The sequence below is a fragment of the Topomyia yanbarensis genome, chromosome 2 (assembly GCF_030247195.1).
Source record: "Topomyia yanbarensis strain Yona2022 chromosome 2, ASM3024719v1, whole genome shotgun sequence".
Classification (NCBI taxonomy): domain Eukaryota; kingdom Metazoa; phylum Arthropoda; class Insecta; order Diptera; family Culicidae; genus Topomyia; species Topomyia yanbarensis.
In genome coordinates this window covers 118,949,137-118,973,458 of record NC_080671.1, presented here as the reverse complement: position 1 = coordinate 118,973,458, position 24,322 = coordinate 118,949,137, and the positions used below count along the sequence as shown (strand labels likewise).

At 40.8% G+C, this 24,322-nt stretch overlaps 1 protein-coding gene across 1 annotated transcript; it reads left to right on the top strand.

Annotated features, from left to right (window-relative positions):
* The first annotated feature begins 507 nt into the window (after positions 1-507).
* LOC131679316 (importin subunit alpha) lies at positions 508-2,807 on the top strand. The gene is made up of 4 exons (XM_058960024.1): positions 508-743; positions 851-925; positions 994-2,406; positions 2,476-2,807. Exons 2-4 carry the CDS (start codon positions 854-856, stop codon positions 2,569-2,571), a joined length of 1,581 nt encoding a protein of 526 aa, XP_058816007.1. The 5' UTR covers positions 508-743; positions 851-853; the 3' UTR covers positions 2,572-2,807.
* Positions 2,808-24,322: the final 21,515 nt, after the last annotated feature.

Sequence of the window (24,322 nt, the reverse complement as noted above, 5' to 3'; positions counted from 1 at the left end):
ACAACTTCTGACCCTACCCTCCCCCACGTCACACTTCGTCACAAATTCGGTATACCCCCCCTACCCCCCAAAATTCTACGTCATTTATGCATGGCCCCTTAACCCTCCGGCACTCGCGCGAATGAGCAGCCGCTGATGCTGGAAGACGATTTCGCTAGAGTTTCAGAAGGTGTTGCACAAAATACAACGGCGCGAGTGCGAAGGGTTAAACCAATTTAATCAATTCTGAAATCTAAAAAGAATTTTCAAATTTTACTGAACGTGCGTTCAAGGTGCGAAAAAATGAACGGCACATTCTTTGACGATCAATTTCAAATTCAATTTCCCTTCAATCGCCCATAATTATGCAACCAGCTGGGCACATATCGTCTAAAGCATTAGTGGAATCCGACATTTTGATCGTTTCGCCGGCAGCGCGCAATTACAATGACAGCTGATTTAGCGCGACTCCGACACAAGCCAGAGACTGCACACGAACACAAACGCAGTATTCCACGATTAAATTTTTTGAATAACGATCGGCTTTCAAACGGTCTGCAAATTTCGTTCGATCTAGTTGTGTGTTGATCCTGTTTGGTCCTGTGGCCGGTGAATCCTTTGTCATTGGTTTTTTTTTGCTTACCATTGAACGTCCATAACGTGTGCCTTTTTATTTTGTTGGATTTTAACTTTTTACGAGATTGTCTAATATTTTGTTGAGGATTTTGTTATTTTTGAATTGTGTGAACTTATCGTAAAAGGAGGTTTGTATTTTTCTGTTTAATTTAAATGACTTCATTCGAGCAAACTGATTGAGGTTAAGAAGGTGCATGAACAAAAGGCGTGTTAGCAGTTTATTGTTACCTTGCAGATCATGAGTGCAGAGAATTCTGGTGTTCCTAACAACCGGCTTTCAGCCTACAAACATGGAGTCAAAAGTAATACGGTAAGCTCTTTATTGCTAAAATCAAGAATAAATGGCTGCATACTAATGGTGCCCAAATGTTCCTATAGGAACTCCGTCAAAAACGCCACGAGGTCACGGTGGAGCTGCGCAAAAACAAGAAAGAGGATCAACTCTTCAAACGTCGCAACATCCATAGCGAGGAACCAACCGTCACGTCTCCATTGCAAGAAAACAACGCCCAGAGCCCTATCGCGCTGAAGTTCGAGGAAATCATCGCCTATATAAGCAGCAATAATCCGCAGAAAGAATTCGCAGCCGTCCAAGCTGCTAGGAAGATGTTAAGTCGAGAGAAGAATCCACCGATCGATAAAATGATTGGCCTGGGACTCGTCCCCATATGTGTCAAGTTTCTGGATAAGTTTGACAGGGTGGACTTGCAGTTTGAGGCAGCTTGGGCGCTGACAAATATTGCATCTGGAACGTCCGAGCAGACCAAGGCCGTTATTGATGCTGGGGCAGTTCCTCGGTTCATTGCGCTGTTGAGTTCTCCTTCGGGCAACGTTGCCGAACAAGCGGTTTGGGCTTTGGGTAATATTGCCGGTGATGGCGCTAAAGCGCGTGATATTGTGCTGGATTATAACAGCGTTGAAGCAATCATTTATCTGGTACAAAGCTCCAACACACAGATATCGTTCCTGCGCAATATCGTATGGCTGATGTCCAACTTATGTCGAAACAAAAATCCGCAACCGCCATTCAGGCGAATTCAGCCTATGATTCCGATTATTTCACAGTTGCTTGAACACGAGGACTCTCAGGTTTTGGCGGATGCATGCTGGGCACTATCCTACGTAACGGACGATGAGGCCGCCAGGATTGAGTGTGTTGTCGCTTCTGGGGCCGTGCCACGACTAGTTCGTTTGTTGGGTTGCGAGAATCCTGCGATTATCACGCCTGCCTTACGAAGTGTTGGCAATATTGTTACCGGAAACGATACCCAAACCGATGCAGTTATCGAAGCTGGAGCTTTGGAGTACCTCGGTAAACTTTTGCGTAACAGCAAGAATAGTATTGTAAAGGAAGCCGCTTGGACAATTTCCAATATCAGTGCTGGAAATCAACAACAAATCGGCAAAGTGTTCGACTCGGGTGTAATTCACATATTAATTGAAGTCCTAATTAAGGGCGATTTCAAGTCGCAAAAAGAAGCAGCCTGGGCGATTACTAATATCACTACCGGTGGTTCGACGGAGCAGATCGTTCATCTGGTGGAAAAGTACCCAATGATGAAACCGTACTGCGATCTACTGGAAGCGAAGGATAGTCGAACAGTTCGGGTGGTGCTCAGCGGAATTAGCAATGTTTTCCAGATGGCTGATAAGATCGGTGGTACGGAGAATCTTTGCACGTTGTTTGAGGAGATTGGAGCATTGGACAAGCTTGAAGCGTTGCAGAATCACGAAAACGAGGAAGTGTACAAAAAGGCACTACAACTGATTGAAGCGTACTTTATTGACTCGGTTAGGAGCTATCCGGAAACATCCGGGACTGTTTTGGAAATTTTTATTTTGATTCGTTTTAATTTTCAGGAGGATGCCAATCCGGAGAACGCCCCGAAGGAAGTAAATGGTGCACTCGAGTTTAACCCGAGCTCGCAACAGGAAGGTGAAAAGTTCTCGTTCTAGAAACGCTTCGCCTAAACGCCGCGCCTCGTATAGCAAAATTGAGAATAAGACTGGAAGGACAACTGGATTGATCTTTCGGTGTCTCGCGATAATTGTCACTCATCGTCATTATTGTCATTCGTTCATTACTGGTCTAGTTGTACATGGTGCCTTTCCACAAATTATATCTGCCAAGCTTCTGCTACATTTAGTGAGGTGATAATTTAATATACAATTTCGTTTGAAAACAGCGTTGATAGCATGTTTGTTGTTTCCCATAAATCTTTGATGACACGGGGACATTGACAAAATCGGGACATTGTTTCTTTTTAACAAACCGAAGCTCAACATTTAGTAACTAATTACAGCTTTTAAACATTCGATTCAAAATTTATGTTTTGATTTTCATGGCAGTGATGCTGGCTGTACAGAGACGTCGTCCTTGACAGGGGGCTGGATTATTTAGCTTAAATTTCGCTAAGGGGGGTCTGACAGCACCAAATAAAAAATTTTGGTTTTGTATAGAAAAACTCTAGAAAGAGAACTGCGTAGACTCCATTTTGGATCGATTGGATTCGCGTTTAGCTGTCAAAAAACGAATCCAATCGAACATTGCCTATCCTTATGACATTGGACGTGTTGCCATACAATGCCGGGGCATACGTTGCCAAAAATGCTGTTTTTCTCTCCGCAGTTCTCTTACACTGAGCAAAAAGCATCTGAGAATTTCATAAGTCTCGGCATATGAACCAACCTTCTGACGATGTCATTGAACGCTTTAGAATGTCCTAGGCAGGCTTATGAATTCATTGATCTTTATTCATGCACTGCATAGACGTACAAATAATGTATTTCATAAAACAGTCTTATGACTTCGCTCCAATATATGCCTTTAAGAATTTCATAAGTTTTTCTCATGAAACCCATATGAGATCTGTTATTGATTCTATAAAATTGTGTTTTGTTTTTCATAAACGTGCAACGGGTGGCCATCTGTTACATTCAAACTCACGTAACTCCCATGTAAACAAACCACCGAGAATTGTTAAACGAAGTTCATCCGGCTCATTTTGTGGGGTTATGTCGGTTGGTGTAAAACCTAATATCCTCTCAAGGTTGATTTTTACTGTTGATTTTTTGTCTACTAAAAATGCTCGAGAAATTGCAGCCTTGTTCTTTTTTTATATAAATGCACAATAATATCCATAAATAAAAAACTTATGGCATTCATTCGAACATTGTAATGAATTTCATAAGACTGTTCTATGGAAATCGTTATTTCTACTATGTTTTCTACTTATAAATGTCAGCAATTTTCATAAATGGGCACCTATGGCGTTCATTCGGACATTTTCATAAATTTCATAAGACTGTCTTATGAAAATAATAAGAGATGGATTTGGAAAATTTCCCCTCCAAATCATAAGACAGATTTATAAAATCCATTCAAAATCCTTATGTCTGAAAGTCATAAGACGTTTTTTTGGAAATTCAATGTAAATTTTGCTCGGTGTACTAGAGTTTTTCTACACTGAAACGAAGATCATGGTAATTGTTACTATATTGGGGGTTTTAATTAAAAAGGGTGTACCAGTGAATTTTGGTAGATAATGTACCATGCTTAACGTGAATATTATTCCTGTCATTTGTACCATAACCATTCCGATATAAGGATATGGTATTTATTACTATTTCATGGTATTTTTTTTTATTCAAATCGTTTATTTGATAAGGCACGTTGCGTTAGCTTAAAGGTGCCAATTTTGTTTTGTTTTACATTTTAAATTGCTTAAAACTAGGAGATTACATATTGATTTTTTTTAAATGAAACTAATGCGATTTTATAGCTATCTTATATATCTACACAAGGGGATAATATTGTTTTCGTAAGATTAGGGGGGTCATTTAGTTTTTGTGGCAATATGGTTTGACATTTTTATCAGTGAGATTATTGGAGCAAATAATGTTTAATTAAGGGGGACAATTTTTTACGACTAACTTAAAACTAGGCATAACTAGAGGGCATGATTGAATTTTGTAAAGATTCGTAATTATAGTTATTTTTGTGGGTAGTAGAGTTGGGCAATTTCAACGAGATTATATAATATAATAGTTAAAACTAGAAGAGACAAGAAGAGCTAAATGCTTCGTGATGATATTGGGGGGGGGGGGGGGGGGGGGTAGGGGTGTTACTTCTGGGTATAAGAGTCAGGGGAGGGGGGGTAGACAAAGATGGCAGGGAGAGAAAATTATTTCAGTTTCAGACATCGTGAGATCAACGGATGGATTACAAACTCGAGTGGCCTTCATCAGGGGAATCATGTACTGGGACGCCGGGTGGTCCTCCTCAAGATGGCAGGGGTTTTTCCAGACGATTTCGTAGTACGGCTCAGATGTGGATCGGCTACATTTCGAGTTAAGCGTGTTATGTTCGTGCCGTAGGTCCCGTGTTTGTTGGCTCATTCGATACAGATGGTTTGATACAGGTGGAAGAGCGTTCTGAGAATGATAAGGAGATAACAAGGGGCAGTTAGACTTGTATATTGATGGTTTTCACAAAGGTGTATATAAGGGACATATAGAGAACATCGCGGCTTGCCAGCACATCTCGAACCGGGACGTTGGTTGGTCTTCCTCGGGCCCGCAGGGTATCCATTAGCCGAGACCTAGCGGAACTGTACTCGGTGCACGCCCAGACAATGTGCTCGATGTCGTGATAGCCGTCGCCACAAGCGCAGATACCACTATCCACGAGCCCAATACGCCGGAGATGTGCATCCAGCGTGTAATGGTTTGCCATGAGTCGGGACATCACACGAATGAAGTCACGACCCACATCCATCACCTTGAACCAAGGTTTCGTCGATACCTTAGGGATTATCGAATGTAGCCACCTTCCCAGCTCTCCACTGCTCCACGAAGTTTGCCAACTTTCGAGGGTTCTCTGATGAGTAATACTGAAAAATTCGCTGAAGCAAATTGGTCTTTCGTAAACGTCTCCTTCTAAGGCACCCACCTTAGCTAAGGAGTCTGCCTTCTCATTGCCCGGAATGGAGCAATGAGAAGGGACCCATACCAAGGTAATCTGGAAAGAGTTGTCAGATAAAGCACTCAGTAGCTCCCGTATTTTCCCCAAAAAATACGAGGAGTGCTTGCCTTGTTTCATCGAGCGAATAGCGTCAATGGAACTGAGGCTATCCGAAATGATGAAGTAATGGTCTGCGGGTAATGTTTCAATGACTCCAAGGGTATACTGAATGGCAGCTAGTTCTGCGGCGTAAACTGAAGCAGGGTCACTGAGTTTGTAGGAGGCGGTGAACTTTTGATTGAAAATACCGAAGCCAGTGGATCCTTCGAGGTTTGATCCGTCAGTATAAAACATCTTAGAACAGTCGACTTCTCGGAATTTATTATAAAAAATGTTTGGAACCACTTGTGGGCGTATGTGGTCCGGAATTCCACTAATCTCGTCTTTCATGGATGTGTCGAAGAAAACAGTAGATTCAGAAGTATTTATGAAATGCACACGGTTGGGATTGTAAGAAGAAGGGTTAATATTCTGCGCCATGTAGTCAAAGTACAGGGACATGAAACGGGTCTGAGAATTGAGCTCAACAAGCCTTTCGAAATTTTCAATCACGACCGGGTTCAAGATATCGCATCGAATGAGCAATCGATATGAGAGTTCCCAAAATCGATTTTTCAACGGGAGAACGCCCGACAGCACTTCGAGACTCATCGTATGGGTCGACTGCATGCACCCTAAGGCGATACGCAAACAACGATACTGAATTCTTTCGAGTTTGATGAAATGTATGTTCGCGGCGGAGCGAAAGCAGAAGCATCCGTATTCCATTACCGACAGTATCGTTGTTTGATACAACCTAATTAGGTCTCCTGGGTGGGCACCCCACCATGTTCCGGTTATTGTACGAAGAAAGTTGATCCTTTGCTGGCATTTCTGTTTCAGATACCGAATATGGCATCCCCAAGTACCTTTCGAGTCGAACCAGACCCCTAGATATTTTACTGTGAAGACCTGAGCGATAGTTTGACCCATTAATAGAAGCTGTAGTTGTGCTGGTTCACGCTTCCTAGAAAATACAACTAGCTCAGTTTTCTCCGTGGAGAATTCGATACCCAGCTTAATAGCCCAAGCAGACAAATTGTCCAGGGTATTCTGTAATGGTCCTTGTAGATCGACAGCTTTGGGTCCCGTAACAGACACCACGCCATCGTCTGCAAGTTGCCTTAACGTGCAGGAATTGTCAAGACATTCATCAATGTCGTTGACATAGAAATTGTATAAAAGGGGGCTTAGACATGAGCCCTGGGGAAGGCCCATGTAGCTAAATCGTGATGTCGATAAGTCACCATGCGAAAAATGCATGTGCTTTTCCGACAACAAGTTTAGTAAAAAGTTGTTTAAAGTCGCTGAAAGACCATGCTGGTGCAGCTTCTCTGAAAGAATGTTGATCGAAACTGAATCAAAAGCCCCCTTAATATCTAGGAACACTGATGCCATCTGCTCTTTGCTAGCATAGGCCATTTGAATTTCAGTTGAGAGCAACGCAAGACAATCGTTCGTCCCTTTGCCTTTGCGAAAGCCAAATTGTGTATCTGACAGTAAGCCATTTGCTTCGACCCAATTGTCGAGGCGGGATAGGATCATTTTCTCGAACAACTTCCGGATACAGGATAGCATTGCGATCGGACGGTACGAATTGTGGTCGGAGGCTGGTTTTCCTGGTTTTTGGATGGCGATGACCTTCACTTGTCTCCAATCGAGTGGGACAATGTTAGCCTCGAGAAACTTATTAAATAAGTTCAACAAGCGTCTCTTGGCAGAGTCAGGCAGATTCTTCAACAAGTTGAATTTGATTCTGTCTGGCCCCGGAGCTTTATTGTTACACGACAAGAGAGCAAGTGAGAACTCCACCATCGAAAAAGGTGTTTCGTTCGCGCTATCGTGAGGAGACGCGGCGCGGTAAATCTTCTGTGCCGGGGCGGAATCCGGACAAACCTTCTTGGCGAAATCGAATATCCAACGGTTTGAATATTCCACGCTCTCATTAGTACTGTTTCGATTTCGCATACGTCGGGCTGTTCCCCAAAGAGTGCTCATCGATGTTTCTCTCGTTAATCCGTCGACGAACCGGCGCCAATAATCGCGTTTTTTGGCTTTCATCAAACTCTTCATTCGCTTGTCTAACGTCGCGTACTGTCGAAAACTGGCGGGTAACCCGTCGTTCCGGAAGGTCTTAAACGCGGCGGCCTTCTCTGCGTACACGTCTGAGCACTCTTTATCCCACCAGGGATTGGGAGAACGTTTTTGTATGTTCGCGCCGGGTACTGGCCTAGTCTGAGCTTGATTCGCGCTGTCGAGAATCAAGCCAGCCAAAAAGCTGTACTCTTCCTCCGGAGGAAGTTCTTGGGTAGATTCGATGTTGTCGGATATCGCGGCAGCATAGCTCTTCCAATCGATATTTCGTGTGAGGTCATACGAAATATTGATTGATTTCAATGGCCTTGAACCGTTATTGATTGAGACTACAATCGGCAGATGGTCGCTGCCGTGGGGATCAGGAATTACCTTCCACGTGCAATTTAACCGCAGCGATGTTGAGCAAAGGGACAAGTCTAAGGCGCTCGGGCGCGCTGGAGGAGCAGGAATCCGTGTCATTTCACCCGTGTTTAAAATTGTCAAATTGAAGTTATCGCAAAGATCCTGAATTAAGGAAGACCGGTTATCATCATAGAGGCAACCCCATGCTGTACCGTGAGAGTTAAAGTCTCCTAAAACTAGTCGCGGTGCTGGCAGGGATTCTAAGATGTCTTGTAGCCGTCGGTGCCCAACCGCGGTGTTGGGGGGAATATATATGGAAGCTATGCAAAGGCTTTTGCCTTTGGTTGTTACTTGACAAGCGACAACTTCAATACCTGTTATCGAGGGAAGGTTAATTCTGTAGAAGGAATAGCACTTTTTGATCCCCAAAAGCACTCCTCCATAAGGGGTGTCTCGATCCAGGCGAATAATATTAAAGTCGTGGAAGTTGAGTTCTATGTCGGAAGTTAACCAAGTTTCACATAATGCAAATGCATCGCAACTCAAATTATTTATTAAAATTTTGAAGGAATCGATTTTCGGGATGATACTTCTGCAATTCCACTGTAGAACAGTGATCAAATCCGTGACCTCGTTCGATGAGTTAGCCATCGAAGGATACAATCGCTGAGAGGAGGGGCCATTTAGCAGTCAACTGCTTCAAAAATGTTCTCACTGTAGGGAGAAAAGCTAACATAAGACTTTTAATAGGATCAGTAATATTGAAAGTTTTTATTATCCAGTCCACTATGTCCGAGAGTTTTATAATTCCAGTGCTGTGATTACTCTCGAACTGAAACAAAGGAACACTTGGGATTTTTGATGTTCCTGGAAGTGCTGGGAACTCCTTCTCTGAGCTTAATCCTCCGAGACCAGGAGCTAATTGCTTCGGTTTGATTGCAACACTTCCAATAGATGTGACTTTCGGAGCCCCCTCAAGGGACACCTTCTGGCCTTTACACGGAACTTTACGAGAGGAAGTGTTCCTCCTCTTCCTATAAATTCTAGGCACCCTAGTAGATGTTCCCTCTTGTGGGTTACCAGCCTCGCCCTCGTCAGGAGGCAAGTGAGTATAGATGTTTGCTGAGGATGGTGGCGTAGCATTCTTTAACATTTCTGCGAAAGAATGTTTGGATCGTCCCGCAAGGGAACGTTTCAGTTTATCCCCGCGTAGTTTGTACGCGGGACATGCCGAGATATCATGCAGACTCTCCGCACAGTAAGGACACTTTTCGGCTTGCCTACTGCACGAATCATCTAGATGATTCTCCCCGCATTTTCCACAGCGGGCCTTGTTGCTACAATGGGTGGCTGTGTGACCCAGTTGTTTACACTTTGTGCAATTCATGACCCGCGGCACAAACAGACGCACAGGCAGACGAACCTTGTGCAAGAGGACGAAATTTGGCAAAGCGGTACCAGCGAAGGTCACCCGATAAGAGTTTGATTGGGGGTACGTTTTTGAACCATCCCCCGCAACTACTACTGAGTGCAAACGTTTGCACTCAAGTATTTTAACTGGCTGAAGTAAGCGGTCTCTGAATCGGCCAACCCCGTACTTCAGCAGATCCTCGCACGTCAAACTCTCATCGGTTACGACGCCTTCGGATTGTACTCTTACAGCCGGAATATACACGTTATAATCCCGCGTAAAGTGCTCACAGCAAGCAATATCGTTTGCCTGCTTTGAGTTGGCTAGCAACACCCTTATCTTGTCCGAGCGGACCTTTGAAATTTCGGTCACAGCCGAGAACCGTTCCGTCAGGTCTCTAGAAATCTGAAGAAGATTCAGTGATTTAGTCTTGGGCCGAAAGAAGACCACAAATGGACCAGTTGAGAGTTCTGGATAGCATTTGGGCCGGGGGGGAGCCTTAGAAGTTGAACCCGATTCAACTTCCATTTGACCATCCGGAGAGGGAACCATAGAAAACGTCAACGCACGGGGTCAGCGCCCGCGCAGACGGAAGAAAGCAATAAATGTGTTACAAAAGACAAAAACCACTTAGCTTTAAACTGGTGTCCAACGACGAACCGATCCAGCTTATACAGCTGGCTATTGTTTAATCCTCACACGCGAACAAAAGACTGAGGACCGAACCGAACTGGCAAAATAACCTTGAATGCGGATTAAAACTATTCTTTATCGCCTCACACAGCACTACGGACTAGAAAAAAAACAACCTCTGTCTCGATGGAGAGCTCGAAAACGAATGATCTATTATTTCATGGTAATACAATAGTAATTTTTACTACATACCTCTAATTACACTATATGGTTAAAATTACCATGTGTATGGTTGTTTTAAAAAGTTCTAGCTGATTATAGTTACTACTGAAGTTTACCATGTTATAGTAATAATAGTATATGGAATTTCTTTTAGTTACATCAGAAAAGTTTTATTCTTTTAATTCTATCAAGGCATGATTTATTAATTTTTTGAATTTTACATATCTCAATTGTTAAATTTAATATTATTAGTAGTAGTTCTTACCTACAACGTTCACATCAGTTTTAAAGCCTTACATTTCTTTTAAAATACAAACAAATAAGCAGGTCATCCTCCATACATAAATTCTGTCTGGAGATTGTTCCAGTTTCTGACAATATGAAATCGCTTCATAAAGCTCTGGATTTTTATTGACATCTAGAGGTTGGGAAATATATTAAGAAAATTTTGGCATTTGGGCTAGTGTCAGAATTTACTAATGTTTTACTTACCAATGAGAATTACGCATCCGTATCGCAGTCGATAATCAATTATCTTCACTTTATTCGACTTTATCTTCAAAAAACTTCAAGCGAAAAGAATGGGGAAAAATTGCATGAATGCAGAGAAAATGGTTTTTTCACAATATGGTGGATGCAAATTTTGCAAATACATTATCACCACGCAAACGTTACCACGCTTGTAGTAATTTCAAAAGTGAAGAGTGTTCAGTCAAAAAACACTGGTAATTCCTTTTATTATTACCACGTTCACAGTAAAACTGATTGGAGTCGAAAGAGTTGGGACAATTCGACCACAAAAGCACATTGAAATTGAAAATATTGTTACTTATTCCAACCATGGGATCAAGGTAAAATCAAATATACAAAACAGTAAAAACTACCATACGGGTTTCTTCGAATCATGTAGTTGTTTCAACCATTATCTAGTAGTTTCATAATAATTTATGGTACATTTTACTATTTATTAAAAACGTGCTTTCTACCATGACTATGTAGTTGGCACTACCATGTCTTTCTTCTCAGTGTAGTTTTGTATACAGGTCGGACTCGATTATCCGGCGATTTCAAAAAAATATTGCTTGTGGCACTAAAAACTGGATTCTAGCCGCACAGCGCACTTACCATTCTTCCATTAAATTCTTCTCATAGACTGGTTAGTTCGACTGGTCTGTCTATGAAAGTAACATCTCTATTACTTGAAATACATGTGTTTTGACAGCTCGCACTTTTGAGATCACTCGCACTTTAAAAGTGCGGAGTCCAGGTTGGTGGGAAGTGCGCAATAATCGGATCACCCGGATAATCGAATAAAACTTTTTTATGCGTTATTTTATGAATTTAAGTTTCATTCGCGAGGAAATTGGAAATAAAATGATCAGATTAAGTTTTTCTATTATGGTACATGTAAATGTACCTATTTCGACCCAAGTCGATTTTTCAGAATTTCAAGGCGTGATTTGTATTTTCAGTCGGTTTTTATTTATTATTTATATTCACAACGAATTAACAGTATGTATTAATTGTTTATAGCTATTTATTTTTTTAATCTAAAGTTTTATTGGAAACGGCTCAATGCGTTAGCACAACTGAGCCGTGGGTCTTAATTTTTTTTTGCAATAAAAATAAAATAAATTCTAAGACAAGAGCTGCCAGATCTTGTTGACGCAGTTTGCTGCTGCGTGTTGACATCCTTTTCCTTCGCGGTGAAGCCGCTTGGGGGTCATTTAGTCTGTCTTCCCTCGCGTTATCGTTCCCGTCCATGTCATCATCTGTACTGATTTCTTGCTGTTCATGATCAGATGTTCTTATTTGTTTGTTTATCTTACGGGTCGCTGTTGTGAATATCGTGGTCGTTGTACCTGTATTATTGGTTGATCGGATCGTTGTTTTTGGGTTATCTGTAAGCGTCGGTGGCAGCTTGTTAGTTGGCTGTAGTAGATGAGATTTGACTAGTTGCTTCGGCGCATGTTTTCTCGTAGTGGGCTGTATGGTTACAGAATTGGCATGTTAAGGTCTGTCCGGGATATGTGGTTAGCGTTGTTTGCTTATAGGTCACGCCTTCTGTCGGTGATTTGCATTCGATAGTCATTTAAGAAAGTATCGGTTTAGTCACTCGCATCCTCACAATACGCCGTTGGGAATGCCGATGAAAAAATTTCTCCAGGTGTCATTCGTAATAGATTCTACTTCTCCATATTAGGCAATCCATGAGACGTTTCTGATCAGCTGATTATTTCTTAACAGTTTTTTCGGCATTTAATTAGCAAGGGACTGGAAGGTGAAGTATATTTTTCAATATTTAGAGCCATAGTACTCAAGGGAGAGCAAGGTGTTGAAAGGAGAAAGTTTAGAAAAGCGTGGAAGGATCATATATGCAAGCTTAGAGCTCACCGGCGACTTAACCCTTTGTCTGCTACCGTAGTGGTCAAGGTCTTTTGGCATTAGAAATGCGAATCACCTGAGTCTACGGCATGTCCGAACAAGCGCAAAGTAACTTGTTACTTCATGCTGTCGGAACCGACAAAAAGTTAAGTCACGGTAAACTTCCACACTAAGCATTTGCGACGTTGAAACTCATTGAATGAGCCAGTTTTGTTTGTTCCCTCACCAATTGCCTGCCTGAGTGATTTTATTTTATCGACTATTGTGACTGTCTCAGCGTGTGTGACAATATGGTCACATGTGTTGCTGATTTGCACGGTGTCGGCAGCTTTCACCCAACGCTGCAACGATGAATCCCCATCACGGTAAGTTCTATTTTTACCATTTTTTTGTTAACCATTTTTGTTAACGACCTATTGAGTTAATTTGTCAACAGTTTTTTCGGCATTTAATTAGCAAGGGACTGGAAGGTGAAGTATATTTTTCAATATTTAGAGCCATAGTACTCAAGGGAGAGCAAGGTGTTGAAAGGAGAAAGTTTAGAAAAGCGTGGAAGGATCATATATGCAAGCTTAGAGCTCACCGGCGACTTAACCCTTTGTCTGCTACCGTAGTGGTCAAGGTCTTTTGGCATTAGAAATGCGAATCACCTGAGTCTACGGCATGTCCGAACAAGCGCAAAGTAACTTGTTACTTCATGCTGTCGGAACCGACAAAAAGTTAAGTCACGGTAAACTTCCACACTAAGCATTTGCGACGTTGAAACTCATTGAATGAGCCAGTTTTGTTTGTTCCCTCACCAATTGCCTGCCTGAGTGATTTTATTTTATCGACTATTGTGACTGTCTCAGCGTGTGTGACAATATGGTCACATGTGTTGCTGATTTGCACGGTGTCGGCAGCTTTCACCCAACGCTGCAACGATGAATCCCCATCACGGTAAGTTCTATTTTTACCATTTTTTTGTTAACCATTTTTGTTAACGACCTATTGAGTTAATTTGTCAACAGTTTTTTCGGCATTTAATTAGCAAGGGACTGGAAGGTGAAGTATATTTTTCAATATTTAGAGCCATAGTACTCAAGGGAGAGCAAGGTGTTGAAAGGAGAAAGTTTAGAAAAGCGTGGAAGGATCATATATGCAAGCTTAGAGCTTACCGGCGACTTAACCCTTTGTCTGCTACCGTAGTGGTCAAGGTCTTTTGGCATTAGAAATGCGAATCACCTGAGTCTACGGCATGTCCGAACAAGCGCAAAGTAACTTGTTACTTCATGCTGTCGGAACCGACAAAAAGTTAAGTCACGGTAAACTTCCACACTAAGCATTTGCGACGTTGAAACTCATTGAATGAGCCAGTTTTGTTTGTTCCCTCACCAATTGCCTGCCTGAGTGATTTTATTTTATCGACTATTGTGACTGTCTCAGCGTGTGTGACAATATGGTCACATGTGTTGCTGATTTGCACGGTGTCGGCAGCTTTCACCCAACGCTGCAACGATGAATCCCCATCACGGTAAGTTCTATTTTTACCATTTTTTTTGTTAACCATTTTTGTTAACGACCTATTGAGTTAATTTGTCAACAGTTTTTTCGGCATTTAATTAGCAAGGGACTGGAAGGTGAACTATATTTTTCAATATTTAGAGCCATAGTACTCAAGGGAGAGCAAGGTGTTGAAAGGAGAAAGTTTAGAAAAGCGTGGAAGGATCATATATGCAAGCTTAGAGCTCACCGGCGACTTAACCCTTTGTCTGCTACCGTAGTGGTCAAGGTCTTTTGGCATTAGAAATGCGAATCACCTGAGTCTACGGCATGTCCGAACAAGCGCAAAGTAACTTGTTACTTCATGCTGTCGGAACCGACAAAAAGTTAAGTCACGGTAAACTTCCACACTAAGCATTTGCGACGTTGAAACTCATTGAATGAGCCAGTTTTGTTTGTTCCCTCACCAATTGCCTGCCTGAGTGATTTTATTTTATCGACTATTGTGACTGTCTCAGCGTGTGTGACAATATGGTCACATGTGTTGCTGATTTGCACGGTGTCGGCAGCTTTCACCCAACGCTGCAACGATGAATCCCCATCACGGTAAGTTCTATTTTTACCATTTTTTTGTTAACCATTTTTGTTAACGACCTATTGAGTTAATTTGTCAACAGTTTTTTCGGCATTTAATTAGCAAGGGACTGGAAGGTGAAGTATATTTTTCAATATTTAGAGCCATAGTACTCAAGGGAGAGCAAGGTGTTGAAAGGAGAAAGTTTAGAAAAGCGTGGAAGGATCATATATGCAAGCTTAGAGCTCACCGGCGACTTAACCCTTTGTCTGCTACCGTAGTGGTCAAGGTCTTTTGGCATTAGAAATGCGAATCACCTGAGTCTACGGCATGTCCGAACAAGCGCAAAGTAACTTGTTACTTCATGCTGTCGGAACCGACAAAAAGTTAAGTCACGGTAAACTTCCACACTAAGCATTTGCGACGTTGAAACTCATTGAATGAGCCAGTTTTGTTTGTTCCCTCACCAATTGCCTGCCTGAGTGATTTTATTTTATCGACTATTGTGACTGTCTCAGCGTGTGTGACAATATGGTCACATGTGTTGCTGATTTGCACGGTGTCGGCAGCTTTCACCCAACGCTGCAACGATGAATCCCCATCACGGTAAGTTCTATTTTTACCATTTTTTTGTTAACCATTTTTGTTAACGACCTATTGAGTTAATTTGTCAACAGTCCCTTGCTAATTAAATGCCGAAAAAACTGTTGACAAATTAACTCAATAGGTCGTTAACAAAAATGGTTAACAAAAAATGGTAAAAATAGAACTTACCGTGATGGGGATTCATCGTTGCAGCGTTGGGTGAAAGCTGCCGACACCGTGCAAATCAGCAACACATGTGACCATATTGTCACACACGCTGAGACAGTCACAATAGTCGATAAAATAAAATCACTCAGGCAGGCAATTGGTGAGGGAACAAACAAAACTGGCTCATTCAATGAGTTTCAACGTCGCAAATGCTTAGTGTGGAAGTTTACCGTGACTTAACTTTTTGTCGGTTCCGACAGCATGAAGTAACAAGTTACTTTGCGCTTGTTCGGACATGCCGTAGACTCAGGTGATTCGCATTTCTAATGCCAAAAGACCTTGACCACTACGGTAGCAGACAAAGGGTTAAGTCGCCGGTGAGCTCTAAGCTTGCATATATGATCCTTCCACGCTTTTCTAAACTTTCTCCTTTCAACACCTTGCTCTCCCTTGAGTACTATGGCTCTAAATATTGAAAAATATACTTCACCTTCCAGTCCCTTGCTAATTAAATGCCGAAAAAACTGTTGACAAATTAACTCAATAGGTCGTTAACAAAAATGGTTAACAAAAAAATGGTAAAAATAGAACTTACCGTGATGGGGATTCATCGTTGCAGCGTTGGGTGAAAGCTGCCGACACCGTGCAAATCAGCAACACATGTGACCATATTGTCACACACGCTGAGACAGTCACAATAGTCGATAAAATAAAATCACTCAGGCAGGCAATTGGTGAGGGAACAAACAAAACTGGCTCATTCAATGAGTTTCAACGTCGCAAATGCTTAGTGTGGAAGTTTACCGTGACTTAACTTTTTGTCGGTTCCGACAGCATGAAGTAACAAGTTACTTTGCGCTTGTTCGGACATGCCGTAGACTCAGGTGATTCGCATTTCTAATGCCAAAAGACCTTGACCACTACGGTAGCAGACAAAGGGTTAAGTCGCCGGTGAGCTCTAAGCTTGCATATATGATCCTTCCACGCTTTTCTAAACTTTCTCCTTTCAACACCTTGCTCTCCCTTGAGTACTATGGCTCTAAATATTGAAAAATATACTTCACCTTCCAGTCCCTTGCTAATTAAATGCCGAAAAAACTGTTGACAAATTAACTCAATAGGTCGTTAACAAAAATGGTTAACAAAAAAATGGTAAAAATAGAACTTACCGTGATGGGGATTCATCGTTGCAGCGTTGGGTGAAAGCTGCCGACACCGTGCAAATCAGCAACACATGTGACCATATTGTCACACACGCTGAGACAGTCACAATAGTCGATAAAATAAAATCACTCAGGCAGGCAATTGGTGAGGGAACAAACAAAACTGGCTCATTCAATGAGTTTCAACGTCGCAAATGCTTAGTGTGGAAGTTTACCGTGACTTAACTTTTTGTCGGTTCCGACAGCATGAAGTAACAAGTTACTTTGCGCTTGTTCGGACATGCCGTAGACTCAGGTGATTCGCATTTCTAATGCCAAAAGACCTTGACCACTACGGTAGCAGACAAAGGGTTAAGTCGCCGGTGAGCTCTAAGCTTGCATATATGATCCTTCCACGCTTTTCTAAACTTTCTCCTTTCAACACCTTGCTCTCCCTTGAGTACTATGGCTCTAAATATTGAAAAATATACTTCACCTTCCAGTCCCTTGCTAATTAAATGCCGAAAAAACTGTTGACAAATTAACTCAATAGGTCGTTAACAAAAATGGTTAACAAAAAAATGGTAAAAATAGAACTTACCGTGATGGGGATTCATCGTTGCAGCGTTGGGTGAAAGCTGCCGACACCGTGCAAATCAGCAACACATGTGACCATATTGTCACACACGCTGAGACAGTCACAATAGTCGATAAAATAAAATCACTCAGGCAGGCAATTGGTGAGGGAACAAACAAAACTGGCTCATTCAATGAGTTTCAACGTCGCAAATGCTTAGTGTGGAAGTTTACCGTGACTTAACTTTTTGTCGGTTCCGACAGCATGAAGTAACAAGTTACTTTGCGCTTGTTCGGACATGCCGTAGACTCAGGTGATTCGCATTTCTAATGCCAAAAGACCTTGACCACTACGGTAGCAGACAAAGGGTTAAGTCGCCGGTGAGCTCTAAGCTTGCATATATGATCCTTCCACGCTTTTCTAAACTTTCTCCTTTCAACACCTTGCTCTCCCTTGAGTACTATGGCTCTAAATATTGAAAAATATACTTCACCTTCCAGTCCCTTGCTAATTAAATGCCGAAAAAACTGTTGACAAATTAACTCAATAGGTCGTTAACAAAAATGGTTAACAAAAAAATGGTAAAAATAGAACTTACCGTGATGGGGATTCATCGTTGCAGCGTTGGGTGAAAGCTGCCGACACCGTGCAAATCAGCAACACATGTGACCATATTGTCACACACGCTGAGACAGTCACAATAGTCGATAAAATAAAATCACTCAGGCAGGCAATTGGTGAGGGAACAAACAAAACTGGCTCATTCAATGAGTTTCAACGTCGCAAATGCTTAGTGTGGAAGTTTACCGTGACTTAACTTTTTGTCGGTTCCGACAGCATGAAGTAACAAGTTACTTTGCGCTTGTTCGGACATGCCGTAGACTCAGGTGATTCGCATTTCTAATGCCAAAAGACCTTGACCACTACGGTAGCAGACAAAGGGTTAAGTCGCCGGTGAGCTCTAAGCTTGCATATATGATCCTTCCACGCTTTTCTAAACTTTCTCCTTTCAACACCTTGCTCTCCCTTGAGTACTATGGCTCTAAATATTGAAAAATATACTTCACCTTCCAGTCCCTTGCTAATTAAATGCCGAAAAAACTGTTGACAAATTAACTCAATAGGTCGTTAACAAAAATGGTTAACAAAAAAATGGTAAAAATAGAACTTACCGTGATGGGGATTCATCGTTGCAGCGTTGGGTGAAAGCTGCCGACACCGTGCAAATCAGCAACACATGTGACCATATTGTCACACACGCTGAGACAGTCACAATAGTCGATAAAATAAAATCACTCAGGCAGGCAATTGGTGAGGGAACAAACAAAACTGGCTCATTCAATGAGTTTCAACGTCGCAAATGCTTAGTGTGGAAGTTTACCGTGACTTAACTTTTTGTCGGTTCCGACAGCATGAAGTAACAAGTTACTTTGCGCTTGTTCGGACATGCCGTAGACTCAGGTGATTCGCATTTCTAATGCCAAAAGACCTTGACCACTACGGTAGCAGACAAAGGGTTAAGTCGCCGGTGAGCTCTAAGCTTGCATATATGATCCTTCCACGCTTTTCTAAACTTTCTCCTTTCAACACCTTGCTCTCCCTTGAGTACTATGGCTCTAAATATTGAAAAATATACTTCACCTTCCAGTCCCTTGCTAATTAAATGCCGAAAAAACTGTTGACAAATTAACTCAATAGGTCGTTAACAAAAATGGTTAACAAAAAAATGGTAAAAATAGAACTTACCGTGATGGGGATTCATCGTTGCAGCGTTGGGTGAAAGCTGCCGACACCGTGCAAATCAGCAACACATGTGACCATATTGTCACACACGCTGAGACAGTCACAATAGTCGATAAAATAAAATCACTCAGGCAGGCAATTGGTGAGGGAACAAACAAAACTGGCTCATTCAATGAGTTTCAACGTCGCAAATGCTTAGTGTGGAAGTTTACCGTGACTTAACTTTTTGTCGGTTCCGACAGCATGAAGTAACAAGTTACTTTGCGCTTGTTCGGACATGCCGTAGACTCAGGTGATTCGCATTTCTAATGCCAAAAGACCTTGACCACTACGGTAGCAGACAAAGGGTTAAGTCGCCGGTGAGCTCTAAGCTTGCATATATGATCCTTCCACGCTTTTCTAAACTTTCTCCTTTCAACACCTTGCTCTCCCTTGAGTACTATGGCTCTAAATATTGAAAAATATACTTCACCTTCCAGTCCCTTGCTAATTAAATGCCGAAAAAACTGTTGACAAATTAACTCAATAGGTCGTTAACAAAAATGGTTAACAAAAAAATGGTAAAAATATGATTATTTCTTGTTTACTTATTCTGACGTTACTCCGAGGGGTGCGACGTCCGACAATATCGTTAATTTGTTCCAACATCAAACGAATCGGACTAACGAAAGTTGTTTGTCGGACGAGTTTTTCTGTTCGCAGGAGTAGACTTGTTGACAGCACCCACCGCTGAATTGTCAAACAAACGTCTAATGGATTGCCTAATTGTGACATGATTCGTTTGATGTAATCATCCCTAGTGCGCGGGGCCAAATCATGGATACGCACGTCCACCATGTCGTTTTCCATATGCACGGGGATCTTGATTCTGGTGTTATTAAATTCGACCTTGTGTTGCATGTTGTTCTTTGCAATGAAGTTTTCGGCCTGTGCTAAGCTTCTAAACTTGATCAAAACCTGGGACGGGACGTGCAAAGTGAAAAAAAGCAAATGTCACCGCGAACCGGCAATGACCTGTCATTGCGAACCGCACCTATCTTGACGATTTTCATTTTCTTGAAATGGGTGACGTTTGGGTAGTATCGTTATTTGCTGGCAAAGTCTATTACGTATTGTTGCATCTATAAAATTTGGTTTGAATCTATATTTATGTGCATTTGTTAAAAAATGCAACCTTTAAATGTATTTTGAGGCGAAAAGAAGTTCCTATTGCTATCACAATGTGTTAACGAAGATTTTTTTCCGCGCTGCTCCCGGTGTATTGGCAATTAATAAAAAGGATAAATATTTCAAACAATTGATTTTACGCTGCTGTAATTGTGCATCAATTATATAAAAGCTCAATAATGAAATTGCCACAAAACTAAGAGAGTTAAGAATTTGGTGTCAAAAAATAAATGTTAGAATTGTTGCTTTACTATATAGATTTCTAAGAAAAACTTAATGAAACCAAAAAAAAATAATTGCTTTATTTTCAAACAAACAAATAATTCCATACGTGAGTTTGATCACCTTAGCACAGAGAACATGATCGAACAAAAATATTTAAAAAACGTGTGTAAACATTTGAATTAATATACGATAAACACTAGCGCCGCCACGCCAACCTATCCCAACTATCCGTCAAATTCATTCCGGAACCGGTTCGAAATCCTGAATGGATTCAGTATGGAATCTTGCTAAAAGAAAACAACCAATTCATGCTGGAAGTCCGAATCGGTTCCGGACTAGTTTAACTGAGTAGATGAATAACCGCTGTCAATTCTGTCGAACTCAACCACAAAAAAAAAATGACGACAGTAGCGCACCTGGTTTGAATATCCCAACTACCTTCGAAACCGTTAGAGATTTTACACAAGTTCAATGCTGAAGATGGACGTCTGTTCTCTGTGACCTTAGCGACCGACAAATGCACATTTATATTATACAGTGAAAAATCAATACAGAATATATTTATTGAAAATTTTTAGGAGTATTTTTTGAATAATCAGTGAGATAATCTATAATCTTTATATATATAAAAATCAATGTATGTTTGTATGTATGCATGTCCGCTAACTACTTCTAAACTACAAGTCCGATCTTGATGAAATTTGGCATACGTCAAAAATTCGTTGCACATTGTTTTTTTTCACCGTAGGAGCTCAATTATCAACTTTCCAGAAATCCGTTTGTTTATTTCAACGATCTGATGTTAACGAAAAATGTCAATTCGCGGAGTAGTAAGCCTCGTTCCTGTGAGCCGTGGTAGCAAACTTCTGTCAAATCAAAAACAGCCACCTCAGTGCTTTTAAATGATCATAGTAACCTGTCTCTGCGTTTCCCGTAGGGAGGGGTACAGAAAATCTAGAACTAGCCCTTTACCTCTTATTTTGGATTGCCATAGCAAAAATAACCTGAACAACTGATTCAACTTATAGAACATTGCGTCTGTCGTTCAAATTTGTCGAAAATTATGTGTGCGTAGAAATTAGTTTAACTTTCTCAGCAGAAAGGTTATGTAATTGCTCTGTTTATACCAGACCGGTGAAATTGATCAATCGATTGCGCTCTATTGTTGTATGACAAGACAAATTCAAAATTCTTCTAAACCGTTATTTGATATTTGGCTCTAGGTAAAAATTAATGTCTCTAGATAAAAATAGGTAGGGTGATGAGCCTATTTGCGCCATGTTTCTATTATCACCCTCCCCATTTGAAGCCGTTGGTTAGAGCAGTGTCTGCCATCTTTGTTCACCGCATTGAGTCAAATGGTAGCGCAACAATTGGGGCACTCGATTCGAGTTTTCATTGTGCTCAAACACGAGAATTTTACTGTTTTCAACACATTTGTGATTATATATTGGTTCTTAACAACGAAGCAAAGCGGTTGATGTCAATTTTTACGCATTCCATTGATTGTAAGGCAAGAAATTATCGAATTAGTGAGGCACCTTGCTTAGTATGGTGAAAATAGGCTCATCACCCTACAAAATACTACTATTTGGCAGTTACGGAAAATGAAACTATAATCAAATTATTCATACGAATGATAACATAATTTATGCCACAGTCTACTTTCTACTTCTGCCCAAGTCAGACGTACAATCGAACCAAGTGAACAAAAACTAGCAACCTCTCGATCTAGTGTGCATTGTCTCGAGAACAAAGGAAACTTTTAATTTATTCTTGCCATCATGAGTAAAGTTGACGAAAAATCTCTGCTCCGACCCAACGCAGCGGTCGTTGACTTTAAATTCTGTTCAATAAGATTGAGTTTTCGTGAAGTGGAATACCTGCTTGAAGGTGAAGATGCAGCTTATACTCAAGGAGGTTATGTATCTACAGTATCATCATCTTCGTAATGTCGTACTTATATCATTCAACACGTTAGCACAAGCCGAACGTTTCGTTTTGCAGAACAACTTAAAGCACGTGGCTCAAAGTGATAAAGTTGGAATTAAGATTCCCGTGTATATAGAAAAAGACTATGTACACGCAAAAGAATTGTGCATGTTTGATTCTATAAATTATTTCTTCATTTTTAATCTATAAAAATTCTTTATTGTGAACCAAGGAATTTATTAAACCAAACTTATTTTTTTGGTTAGATCAACCAAAATATCTTTTGAATCAATCTTACAAGTTTTGTTATCTGTGCTTTTCGAAGATCGACAAAATTATTGTTTGTTCCAAACAAATCAGTGATTCTAACAAAAGCATGCAGCTAATTGATTCAAAAGGCTGAATGCATTACATCAACAGTCCTTGTTGAATTGAAACAAATAAAAAATAAAAGTTGCTACGAAGAAGAAAACTTTTTCCACGTGCGTCAATGCTGGAGAAATTCGCTATTTTTAAATCAGGGAATTCAGATTTCGGTAAATTCTTATAGTGCTCAGATTTTCCGGACTCGAAGGGCGCAAGTGCAGCTTGAAAATAATCATGATGTCGCACAAAGGTTAGTGAATAAATTAAGTCGAATGCACACGGTGCGTTTTAGGGTGCCTTCCTCTATTCCAGGACTCAAACAAAACACCCTGTGTGGCTTAAAAACGACAATCGCAGAACTGAAAACACGTCACCGCACCAGAGATAAATAATACCCGTTCGAGAGAGCAGTTTCCTGTACTTCACCATCTCTGGTCCAACAGGAAGACACAGCGTATTCGTGCGTCTTCTGCAATCTTTTTGGAAAAGCCGAGACTCTGAAGCACTACATTATAGCGCATATCTGGAATAAACCACGCGCACGGTCAAAGGTACTACATAAAGGGACGGTGATTGGAATCGTATGCGCTGCATGTAATAAAATTTCATTTAGTTCCAAGCAAACCTACTCCGGAACAGGTTTGGAATCCCTTATGGATTCTCGCTCAAATGCAACAAACGATTGAGTCGGAATCGGTTGTTGCCTTTGAGCTGGAACTCATAATGAATCCATTCAGAATTCCTAACCGATCCCGGAATGGGTTTGACTGGGCCATACTGCAACCATTCAGGATTCCGAAGCGGTTCCAGAATGATTTGACTGCGTAAAATTAAAGCGTTTGTAGCCTGTTTTTAGAGAAAGGCCAATAAATCAATGGCAAGTATTTACTTTGTGAGGTTCATTTCATGATGTTATCTGTTGTCAGCGAGTAATGGTTTATTCTAAATTTGTCACCATGACAATTGGCCTTTGGTTCCTATTAAAGAATAGGCATATTTTATATACAATAAAATTGGTTTTGCTTCAATATATGCTACGCATTGATTCAAATATTTGTTATGTTTAAAACAATAAAAGATATTATTTGATTTAACAAAAATGTTTTTTGTATTGAACATTTGACATGCATTGATCCAAATATTTTATTAGTTTTATTCAACAAAATGAGCTCATTGATTCAACAAAGTTATTTGTTGTTTCGATTGCTGTTATGATAAAATCAATAAAAAATTTTGTTGGTCCAACTATTTTCCATGTTTGATCCAATAAATTCTTCAGAATTATTTCAACAATTGTTTTATTTATATAAACATGTATTTTTTATTGAACACAGAACAACTTGGTAAATTTATTATTTCAACCCTCATATTATTTGACATTAAAAATAATTTTTCTGCGTGTAGATGTAAAGTTACATGACCTATCACCACGTACCCCTCCTGATCTAATCGCAAAATACATGTCGCAATACGGCGAAGTAGAATCAGTTACACGTGATACGTGGAGAAATTTCTTCCCGGGTACACCTAACGGTGTTCTTGTGGTGAGGATGCGGATCGAAAAACCTATCCCCTCCCACTTGACTATAAAACT